The sequence below is a fragment of the Mycetomoellerius zeteki genome, unplaced genomic scaffold, assembly GCF_001594055.1.
Source record: "Mycetomoellerius zeteki isolate Tzet28-1 unplaced genomic scaffold, Tzet1.0 scaffold85, whole genome shotgun sequence".
Taxonomy (NCBI): domain Eukaryota; kingdom Metazoa; phylum Arthropoda; class Insecta; order Hymenoptera; family Formicidae; genus Mycetomoellerius; species Mycetomoellerius zeteki.
In genome coordinates, this window is record NW_017257883.1 from 208,635 (window position 1) to 221,025 (window position 12,391).

At 34.6% G+C, this 12,391-nt stretch overlaps 2 protein-coding genes across 4 annotated transcripts in view; one reads left to right on the forward strand and one right to left on the reverse strand.

Annotated features, from left to right (window-relative positions):
• emp (epithelial membrane protein) overlaps positions 1 to 7,599 on the forward strand; it is a 45,244-nt gene extending 37,645 nt beyond the window's left edge. For all 3 annotated transcript variants that reach the window (XM_018459719.1, XM_018459718.1, XM_018459720.1), the window contains 2 exons: positions 1,836 to 2,044; positions 5,531 to 7,599. In XM_018459719.1, coding sequence (XP_018315221.1) covers positions 1,836 to 2,044; positions 5,531 to 5,776 — 455 coding nt within the window. In that variant the 3' untranslated portion in view covers positions 5,777 to 7,599. The remainder of the gene's footprint in view (positions 1 to 1,835; positions 2,045 to 5,530) is intronic.
• Positions 7,600 to 8,693: 1,094 nt separating this feature from the next.
• The window catches only part of LOC108730145 (scavenger receptor class B member 1), a 5,003-nt gene continuing 1,305 nt past the window's right edge, over positions 8,694 to 12,391 (reverse strand). The window contains exons 2-4 of the mRNA XM_018459647.1: positions 11,554 to 11,828; positions 10,655 to 10,898; positions 8,694 to 10,168 (exon numbers count right to left, since the gene is read on the reverse strand). Of these exons, the coding sequence (XP_018315149.1) occupies positions 9,848 to 10,168; positions 10,655 to 10,898; positions 11,554 to 11,828 (840 nt within the window). The 3' untranslated portion in view covers positions 8,694 to 9,847. The remainder of the gene's footprint in view (positions 10,169 to 10,654; positions 10,899 to 11,553; positions 11,829 to 12,391) is intronic.

Sequence of the window (12,391 nt, forward strand, 5' to 3'; positions counted from 1 at the left end):
GAACGGGTAATCGACCGACCGACCGACCGACCGACAGGCTGTCTAACGAAGATCGTTTACGTGCGTGCTAGTTTCGTAAGCGAGATCTACTTGTCGCGTCGCTTCCGGCTCCGCGCGACTACAACTAGAAGTTGGAGTCGGTCGAACAGTCTGTTACTATGAGACCTATTTTTCCTAGGAACAATCTCTTTCATGGCATCCGCCGTGGTTCTCCCACGAAATATTATACGAACTGTTTCTCTCGCATTTATCGCGCATATATTTTCGCACCGCAAACTTTTACTTTCAACGCTGCAGATTTTAAATGACGCTCCGGTAGAAGTCTAGTTTCACCGTCGTGTGTGAAATCGTTCTCTCGTAAAATAAGATGCGCAAGATACTCGATTTCCTTTGTACAGCACAAAGTTTAGGTGATCGACTTCTTAAAAAGGAAAGAGGGACGTTTAAAAAAATCGATATACTGTTGTAATTAAATTTTTATAAATAAACTTTTTCTTATAATTGTTAATAAAACACATGAACAATGTTATATTATTGTATATTTAAATAACTAATAATTAATTAATATATATAACATCATATGTGAGATCATAACACTAATTACATCAAGTTATGAGATCATATATTTTATTTTTTAAAATTGTACTTTTCTACTGATGTATTTTATGAATAATATCTGGGTTTTTAAATAAAAAATCATAAAATTCTTTACAGAATTTAGTTGAAAATTATATTTTATCTTTATTATTTTTACTTATTATTTTACATTTATTATTTTCGCACTTAAAAAAGGGATAATTCATAATCATGTTCTTAATTTGAGACAAAATTTGGGACTGTTCCTTCTAATTTGGGACAATTGGTCACCTTATACAAAATGCTTTATGATACTCGATTTCGTTCGAATAACACAAGACATCTTGCGAATTTCTCTACGAATTCGGCACCAAATATTTTGTAAGTGGCCCCTGCATCTGCATTCAAAAAAAGAGTACAACGGTCAATTGTTATTTTGTTTTAATGGTCATATAAACACCTGCTTTAAAAACCATTTAATTATAAATGCGAAAATAGCAAAGAGAAGTCGCGCGCGCAGTCTTGATCATTTTTTTTTTAAATGGAAAAGACGGATAGAATGATGAATTCCATTTCTAAAATATCATTGCTTTTCTGTTTATACGTTTTGAAATACCTTAAGAGTCTTAAGTATGGTTCTTAAACCACTCGACTGACGATGAAGTGCCACTTGTGGTGCATTACGTCCGTTTTGTACGTGTAACCGCACGTACCACGCGGTGACTTTTGACACCGCGAAGCAACGTTATTATGTAAAGGCACGAGCGTAACCAGACTAATGGTTAAACTGACATCTCTGCTGATTCACGTCAAATAAATATAAACTAATTTAATTTTGTAGAGACAAAGATAGAAAGCATTTATTAATTTCCAGGACAAACCTTTTAAGAATATAAAGAATAAGTAATACAGAATAAGTAAAAAAGAATTTTTGAACGTGATAATAACGTAGTATAATAGAACAAAAGTTTGATAAAGAACAAAATATGTATAAAATTAAGACTGTGAGTTTCCTCGAATAAACGATAATAAACAACAATATAAGAAAATTAAAGAGAGGACAGATTATACGTATATATGCAAATTTATACAAGTTTTCTCATTAATGGCGATACGAGATAATACAAGACAGAGAGAGAGAGAGAGAGAGAGAGAGAGAGAGAGAGAGAAAGAAATAGTAATAATAGCTTAGTTCTGTCGAGTGATTTAGAATCACGTTCCTTCATCACGTTATTTACCTATTTGATTGTTTCTTCCAGCCGATCCAGCCTTACGGGAGGCTGTGAAGGGCATATCTCCGCCTGATCCCGAGAAACATCAGCTCTACATTGACGTGCAGCCTATAATGGGCACGGCTATGAAGGCGCGAGCGAGGGTACAAATTAATCTCGCAGTCAGCCAGGTGCGAGATATTAAGCAGGTCGCTTCATTCCCCGACATTATTTTCCCCATTATGTGGTTTGAGGATGTAAGTACATGATTAACTTTTTAATTATATCCAGCACTATTGTCTATTATTAGTTCTATTAGATATCCTAATAGCACATTTCGGGATACATCCTGAGCTATGTTCAAATTCCTATCCGAGTACCATTTATATATCACTCCATCCTTGTTATTTACCGAAAGTTAAACAAGGATGACATAACACTCGGAGAGCACTCGGGTGGGAATTCGAACACGCCTCTGGGGATGTCCTTAGGATGTTTAAAGGACATATGGACGTCCTCTGAAGGTCTGTGCTGTTAGGATTGATTGGACCCATTGATTTTGTGTTAGTAATTATATAAAATTGTTTAGTAATTATATAAAAATGCTAATAATATAATATAATAACGCTGTTTATATATCATACGTAACATCACATGACAATTAATGCATTATGTGCATTAATTCATAATTACAATATCCTTGACGAAATGGATCTCTCGCAATGATTGTTTGAATTTTCGATTGTTATCTATCGTTACTCACGACATAATATTGTAAAAACGCATTACGTATCGGTAGACAGTTTTCTGCAAAATTTTAATTTGTGCTGAATAGTTATGTATAAATTATTGCGTGTTTAGTGTAAATTATTACACAGCACACATAATTAAATGCTAAATGAATACAGTAGCTCATGCATGGATTAAATTATAAATCTTAAATCTAGGCTACGAGTGAAAAGTAAAGATGACCGCTTTTTTATAGTTGATAATTATATTGTTATAAATAAACTATCTATTAAGAAAATGAATTATTAAGTTTGCCAACATAGTGTGAATTTTGTTAATTATGCTAATGAGAGTAGTGCTTCGACGTAAGTGAGAAGATGTTCGAGACTCGCTTGTCTCCTTTAAGTGTCCATGTATGTAAAACGCATAAAAATAACTAAAAAAAAAGAAAATAAAAATATATTTAAAAAATATAGGTATAGGAAGATTCTCGTTGTGCCCTTGCACAAACAATCTTTACCATTGACTTCGACGGAAGAATGGAAACAAGAAAAAAAAGACTAAAAATGGTACGAAATGAACATTCAAAATGCAGGGCTGGGTATTTTTACATTTAAAATGCCATTTAAAATGTAATTCTATTTAAAATATGCTAAATGTAAAATACTTAAAAAAATGTATATTAAAATATATGTAAGGAAAACCATTCTGCATTTGAAAACTATTTAAAATTCTATTTACTCATTTTACATATAAAGTGGATTTGAAAAACATTTTGCATTTTAAATACATTTTTTTAAGTATTTTATATTTGGCATTTTAAATGATTACCCAGCCTTGCATGCAATCAGATGTAGTTCACTCTATTCGAATGACGACGACGTCGGACGAGTTTGCGTGTTAATGCGCGTTTGCGTCATAGACAAAATGGAAAAGAAACAACGCATTCATTCACAAAACAGGATTCGTGAATATCAAAATACTGAAATATAACACGTTTCGGCACAGAGAAACGCAGATTGGAAGATTTACTCGAGACATTAATTATTACTCATTAGCAATCGCATGAGAGATGTACCTTCCAAATCTTGAATAATTTAGCGAGCCACTTTGATCGTAGCGTAACGCTATGAGGAATCTCGTTTTGCGAATAGAATCAAATTCAGTTTTCAAGGATGCGTCTGATATTCCCTCTTTAGTCTACATTACTGACAACGGGACACCACGTCGCTTACAAATTGTCGCCATCATCCTCGAGTCGGTCATGCAGGTGAAATTTTCATCTCTGCCTCGACAATGACGGGAACGTGCCTGCCGTTCGCCGTTTCGCCGTTCGGCAACGACGTGCGTTTGAATACCATGCACGTAGAGGAGAACGTATTGTCGAACGCTTTTCGCCCATGATTCATATTAATGGAACTCGTCTCGACGTTGCTAATAAAGAGTTTGACGTTGTCCCCGCGCCGCGCCGCGCCGCGACGAGGGAAAAAGAAAAAAGAAGAGAGGGAACAAATTCTCCGACTCTGAGAATTTTCTTTGTACTCAAGACGGCACATACTCGAGACTGCGAGGAACTTTGATTTGGTCATCTTGAGAAACGTTCTCGCTAAAGCAAACATGAAAACCAAGATTGATCTTCTTGTTTCGAGGTTACATCTCCGACGACAGCATACTTCAAATAAAATATATCCGACCAAACTGGATGTTCTTTAATTTTTAAATTCTTCATACATAATGTATATTGCAGCCAATATTCCTCTTTTAATTTTATATCTTAATGTATTTTTAATTTAACTTATTTAAATATTTTCTAAGTGAGAGAGAAATATCCATGGAATTAGTATACGAATACATCCATATTAATTTTGTACATTAATATATTATGTACATATATAAGTAGAATGATCTAGAGTAATTAATTTTTATTTTAATGGACAAGACAATATTAGTAATTATATATTTTCAAATATTACAAAACGATAAAAAAAGCCTTTAAAATTGAGAGAGATAAAACACGTTATGCAGAATTATTATATAATTATAAAATTGACATTATAAACATTTAAATGCTTAAATGTGTTGCAAGGCAGAGAAAAACACGATTTAAAAAAAAAAATTTTTCCGAAATATATAATTAATAGTGACAAGAGAAATTTTTCAATATAATTTAGCAATCTATTTAGATTAATTTTTTTTAACAATAATAATTAGTTAATTTTTTAACAATAATAAGTTAGACACATACACAAGACCGTCAAATATATGATTAAGTTACTAAGGCCCACATAAGATTAACTTTAATCTTGATTTAACTTATAATTGTTTATCTTTTCCTAATTCTTAAAATTAAAAGAAGGTAAACAGTAAATTGAATTGAGATTAAAGTTAATCTTACATTGATAGAATTAACTGCTTAGAATTAAATGCTTAGAAGTTCTAATTTTTCGAAACTAGAAAGAAATGAAGAATTAGTCGAACCAAGATTAAACTATATTAGTAGAAACGGGCATAAGTAAGAGAAGTGCTATTTACGGTTAAAGTCAGATGTTGGAATAAAGGCCAATGTTACTTTGACTTTAAGCGAGCCTTAAAATTCTCTCTCTCTCTCTCTCTTTCTAAAGCCGAGAGAGAGAGAATTTTAAGCCTTACTTGAATTAACATTACAATTGTACACTACTTAAATACATATATGTATTATTCCAACATCTTTGACTTTAAATGGCGCTCCTCTTACTTAGTTTTTCTTTCTTAATTTTTTTGATTTAAGGATAGATAAATCGAGCAGAGGAATTTCTCTCTTTTTTACAAAGGCTTATACGTTTAGCAAAAAAGCAGCTTTGAAATTATTGTAAAATTCTCTAATATGATTAATCTTACCCTTAGTTCCCTAGATTTAAATGTATAAACCAATCATGTAAAAGAATTTTACAATAGTTGCAAAGCAGCTTTTTCTGCTGAACGGAGCCAAACGCAATCCTGATATTAATAACATGTTTTTTTTTCCTATTGCGCAGTGCGTCGACGAACTACCCCCGGAGATGCGTTCCCTGCTGAAGTTGGCGGTGGAGCTGCCACCGGTGGCCCATGCTGCGGTGTCCGGCGCCCTTGCTGCGATCGGTGCGATCGTCCTGCTCGGCGCGCTCATGTGCCTGGCGCGCGCCGCTAAACGCCAGGAAAAGCTGCACTTGAGCAACCCACTGCCGGCGAACCACAACGCGAGCACCAAGACCGGCCAGCTGAATCCCGCTTTCAGCAAGTAGAGTCCAACCGGTTGCAAGTGAGGGAATCGAAACGAGTGCGCGAGTGCTCGGAGTTCCACCCCGCGAGACGAGTCGTGCGCCGGGTAGCGTGCGAGTGTACCCTCTCGTGAGGACTTGTACGATAATCTTACTTATCTTATAGGCGACGGGCATGTGCTTTATATCTCGATTAGGATTTCCACATTGAATTTCGCAAGAGAGAAAGAAAAAGCGGAACAACCCTAGATAACAAAAAGTCCAAAATCGAGATACAAGGGGTTTCGTTTTCATGTTCACACACTGTAAGCATCAGTTCATCTTTGTTGTCTAGCAAATATTAAACAAATGATGCTTACAAGCGCTGCAAGTGCAAAACGGAACGCACCTAAGATGTCTTTAAGACATCTTATGTCTCCTTTTTGAACGTGTTGTTTGGGACAAGTCATGATAATATCATTTTGACGTTAAAGCAAATCGTAAATGATAGAAAAATGACTTTTAATGATCCATTTTGGAATCATTTTAACATCGCTTTGATGTCAAAATGACATTGACTTGTTCTGTTTGGGAGGAAGGGAGAGAGAAGAAGGAGAGACTGCCCAGTGAGACACGAATTTTATCGGGTCGCACGCGGACAGTCGATATATTAAATTTATTTATATTACGTGTGTTTCTTCTCGGGATGGTGTTTTGTCAGACGGTGTTGAGTCACGCGAGTACAAATTAATCGCGAGCAACAGTCGGCGACGAATTCGAGATCTGTGGAGTAGACGTTATTTCTCTTATTGCTCGAGATGTTATTGTGACGAATCGACGGATCTTTCCTTTGTGAAGGAACGAGTTAAAAATTTGAGTTGAGAAAACTCAGAAATATCTGTGAGCGAATTTAAAATCTAGGTCTTCTCGATGAAAACATCGCGGATGATCCGCGCTTCGTCGCGGATTTTTAATGTCCACTGTTGACTTCTTAGCTGATAAATTGATCGCAAAATAGAATTTCGTGTTTATATATATGGTATTTAGATTTATTTTATTTTACCTTGACATTATTATTATGGAATGGGCAACTAAACTGACAAATGTTCTATATTTTTTTACGATACTGCACGGAAATAAGAAATTGAAGTCGAGTCATTGCTACGAAAAACTCGGCGATTAAAATTTATAATGACGCAACACCGTTTTTTTTATTAGGATTATTAATATTAATAACGAGCTGCTCTTTGCTTCGCACGATCGAATTGATCTTCAAGGATCGTCGTTTAATCGTGCGAAGCAATTATGGCTGCGAACACTGACGTAAAGGATGAAAGATGAAATTGATATTCCGTCCATGCCGTTGTTCCGAGGACAAGCTTCGTTCACGACTTCAATTTGGATTGCACGAGCGTGTTTGCGACGAGTAGTTTGTGCAATTAAGACGCAGCAACAACGGAACGACAGAAATCTCTTTTTCTGTACATAGAACCCGGCCGTCGTTGTCGTCTATCGATTGTAATTACCAAGATTGTACTATTTCTCGTTATTCGTTTGTACATGTATTATTATTATTATTATAAATAATTAATTAAACGTAGATCATAATTAGACCTAATAAATAAATTACTTTTGTATGATAAAAATCAAAAGATACCAAACAAATTGCGCGCGAGCGTGAGAAATCTGGTTATTGGTGTCAGCGTAATCGTTATATAGTTGGATAACTATACTCTTTCTCAACTTTACTAACTCACGAAAATTACATGCGTATATAAACTCTATAAAAAAGATAGAGTTACAGTCTATTAGCTTGCTGCAAAAGATTTATCGTTTCCTTTTCATATTAAATAAGAACGTAGCTGAAATTCCTTAAGAAGTGAAAATTTCTTTTTGGAATTTAATAATGATAATTTCGTTTTAATTTTCTGGAAATTATGCTTTCCACATATTTTTATAAATATGAATCTTTTGCACCAATCTGATATTTTGATTTAAATTCCAGATATGAAAGAAAGAGAGAAAAAGGAATGGGAACTCTTCAATTCTGACTTATTGCTCACGCCTTATTCTTATATGTCTCTTCTCTTTTGTCCTGGAAATTTCCAAGTGTTTTCGAATTTTTTTCGCCCTTTCGTTCTTCTTGCGTCTGAGGAACAGAGAGGATTAGGGACTTATCCGAAAGATAAATGCAGGAGGAATGAGGAAAATATATGATAGAATTAATTTTATGATACGACACACAGAGATTGATTTGATGTTCTATTCCACTCCCAATCGCGTGATACCGCGTTGCGACACATTATGCTTTTATCGTCTACATTACGTCTGTACTACGATGGACGATATGTCTGCGTGCAGACGATGCATTTTGAATTGATACAAAAATGAGTTTATCCGATGAAATAAGTGTTTAGCACATCTCGTGTTGCTAGGGTTATCAAAATGTGAACTCACATGTAGACTCAGCGATAAATCAAGCGTACCGAACGATTTACATAAATATGATTAGCCATTATACCCGCGAAAGAATAATTCTCGAAATGCAGCGTGAGATAAAAGGAGCAAGAACACTTACGAAGGTAAGTAGGAGATCGTCATAGGGATAGCTGTAAATGCCAAAAATAAATATCTGCCGTATTAAAATAAATTCTTTTTCCATCAGTGTAATAAAATGAAAAATAAACGGCGCTCGTGCCTCTATACAATATCAGACATACATACATATATACAATATGAGACATACAGAAAATCTTTTCTCTCTGCATTTGACTTTATTACAATTAGAGAAAGATAGATAGATACGCGGTGCACATCGATAAATACCGCGAGTCTCGCGAGCCCTCAATGAGATAAAAGTTATAAATTATAACTTATAATTATGATACGAATTTGGACCGCTGAAAATAAATCTAATAACTAATTAAATAAGAGAAATTTGATCAAAGTGAATCTTAATGTTTAAATAATTTTATGTGAATTTATATACATATCTTATTCTGCAAAAAACTTACATTTTACATTAAAGAAACCTGTATCGAATCTCGTCGTTGAGATAACGAAGCATTAATTGAACGGTCGTATGTAATACGTACTGCCGTCGCGTGTGCGTCACCGCTTAATTAAGTACAGGTCGATCATTACGGCGCGGTGTAACTCACCGTTGCGGTCGGCGACACCACCAAGTAATAATACGACGAGATGCAAATGCCACAACCGTCAACGGATCGCAACCGCCGTCGGCATAATTACACATTATTTCCGATGCACTAAAGTCTGAATCACAGCTTTGGCCGTGTTGCGGGCGTGTCTCCCTGTCACTTTCTCACGGTGCAACAACGGTACGTCAACTTATCATAGGAATTACTGGTCCATCGGCATTCTCTTAGATTTGGCGCTCGCCGGATTGATTATTCGCAATCTTAAATGATTCCACGGTGGATCGCGTACGAATAAAAGGGAGTTTTACGAAGCTTGTTGATTGTTTTTAAGCCCTTTAAAAAATATCCTTTAACTTTACGAACGAATATTAATATATTTATTCATATTTTTGAAAACGTTATTATTCGCGATAAACAAAAATAGAATTAATATCATTCCTAAAATCCATAATAAACTCGCTTGTTAAACGTTTTGTCAAACCGACAAACGTTGTTAACAAAATATGTGTGGATGAGCATTTTACCGTTTTTATTTTTGAACACTCTATTAATTATCATTATCGCATTGAAATTATGCTTCATAATGACAGACTCTCTCAATATAGAAATGATTAATATAGTTTGCCAGTAACGTACATTATTCTAATTGCACAACAATCATTATTTACGTTACCGAGTTTTACTTGACAAATTCATTTCTCCGTGCTTTTACGAGAAACTATCGGCATTTTTTGTCTCTAACCGAACATCTAATCGAGTACGAAAACCTCAGAAACGTTTAAAAAATTCAAAACGTCTAAAAAATTAGACTAAATGTAGTTCTAATATTTTTTGGACATCCGTATTACCTTGGAATTCTTGTTTTCTTTTTTTTGATAGATCGATGGTCTTCGCTCGTTCGTTCATATTTTTCAAGCGGTTTCCATTTCGTTCAGAGCATCTCAAGAAGATTGTTTTAAACGAATGAATTTCTTCGGAGAACCATATCCTGTTTCGAGCGATATTTCCAGAGACAGGCTATCAAAGCACTCAAGGAGAGTATCATCGTTATCAGAGTACCCCATTGCAAAGCCAATTCGACGTTGGCCACTGTGAAATGCGCGCTCTGGACGATTTCCAACAACTGTTCCGGAAGTTCGTCTATTCCGATTTCGAACCAGATAAGTGGAAGGATCATGCCGTCTTTCAGGTTCCCGAGAAACGGCACGCCGATTGCCCTTCGCACCTCCAGATTCATTTGTATCCTCGATCGGCCGGCCATGGGAACTGCTATGCGCTAAAAATAGAAATTTTAGTTTAATCTTTATTCGCTTTCGATTGTAAAAGTAGTAATAAAGAATGTGTGAAGATGTATGATATTGCTTCTCAATTCTTTGACACAAATTATTATAGAGTCATTCTATCTTTGTCTCTCACTAAATATCGAACAAAGACGGATTTCTATGTCGATCTTCTATTCTACTACTACTAGAAAGCTCCCAAAATTAACTCGTGAAATGAAAATCAATTATAAGGTTCAAATTACAACGATTGACGTGACGTGATTATCTACCCTTACAGAAATTTAGTACTCGAAGGATCAGTAATTAATTGTAATTACTTGTTCGTTTTGCGTATTAAAACTACTATATTATTTAGTGCTTTTAATACTCAAAATTATAGTAATCTTTTATTAAATAAATCAGTATTAAATTAAATTTCTGTAAGTTAAATAAATATTTAATTGTGATAATGTAATAGTTAAAATTGAGTATCGACTTACCGGATGTATGTCTAGGTAGCTCTCATGATCTTCCTGCCGAGGATTTAAACCATCTATTTGTTCCAGCAAGGACTTGTCGGCACCATAAAAATGCGGAAATGACACGAGCATGGGCGTGTCATGATCGCAAACGGACATGTTAAAGAGTCCTGAAGGCGGACAGACTCTTTTGTCATGTACTTTCGGGCAGAAACATTCATTTTGCTTATTTGAAAAATTAAACGCATCTGGGGTGAATTTATACCTGAGACGAGAAAGAAAATTACACATTTCGAGAGACATGTCTTTAATGAATTCACTATATTTTCCAATAGAAAACTATAATAGTAATGTATTTTCTCATTTTCGAATTACTCGTTTTATAAACAAATCTCTTTAATAAAATGATAATCATAATAATAATAATTATTATTATATTTATTGAGGAGCAGTATCAGGCTGCTTCTCGTCCCGATAAAATGAACTGCAACTTTCACGAAACGTTAGTATTTTAAGAATGGATATAGACACGGAGACAATCCGCGAAATAGATAGAATTCTTCTATATAGAAAGTACCTGTGGAAGTCTCAAAAGTATAAATAAATAATAATAATAATTGTAAAGAAATTCTCATGACCGAAATTTCTATGCAATTATTATTATTTCAGACAAATTTATTTATAAGAAAAAAAAACGCTTCGAAATGTGAGAAGATTACATTATTATTTAATAATATTATTATTAAATAATAATATTTAATATTATTTAATAGAGAAATTAATTAGAACAAATTTTTTAAATATTTATATAAAGAATATCCTGAGATTGATTGGAAATATTCAGGAATATATAACTTAGCAATCAAAATTTGCAATTAAATCGTGATGCATAAAAGTGTAAAATTTAACTTTTTATTTACCTTAAAGAAGGTATGTCGTAGGTGGTCACTTGTTCGGTAAAATGGAATGGTATCTTCCTGCAAATATCCTTGGCATACACATAGAGGGGTTTACTTGTGTCCTGTATCAAATGTGGTGGAAACATGCTGCCCTCGGTGCCTTCAATTTTATCGCATCGCTCGTCATTCCAAACGACCCGGCTGTTCACTCCGTTCACCCGGTCGATCACGCCGAGATTTTTCACGCCTCGCGATCCCGTGTGCATCGTGATGCGATCCTTATCGATACCAGTTTTCTATTTTTAAAATGTGTATTTCACGTTAATCGCGATTGAAAGATCGTATTACCGCAATATACCCAATGTCGTAATATACCCAATATCGTAATATATCCAAAAGACAATCTCACTATAACGCCACGATAAAACCACCTTTCGTAATCTTTATGTTTTACGAAAATGCATTTATCGTTATAAAATAAATATTGTAAGATTGGTATTTTATAATCGGTATATTCATCATTAGTTCTTATTAAGAGATTTAAGTTATATTATCCCCAAGAAGAACAAGAAAGTCAAAACGATGTCACATTGATCGAATTAAGACCAAAAAAATGATATAATTCGGTCAATATGACGTTGAATTGACATTATTTTAACTTTCTTGTTCTCTCTGAATCATCTTAAGACATTTCTTAAGATGATAATAAGACTCTGTTCATTGTATCATTGATTAGCTACGTTTACTACCGTGCGCTTAGTCCGCGACTTATACGATAGGTGTCTTTGTTTAACCTACAGGATAAACAAGGACGTCTATTGTATAAGCCGCAGCCTAAATGCACGGTGTAAACGTAGCC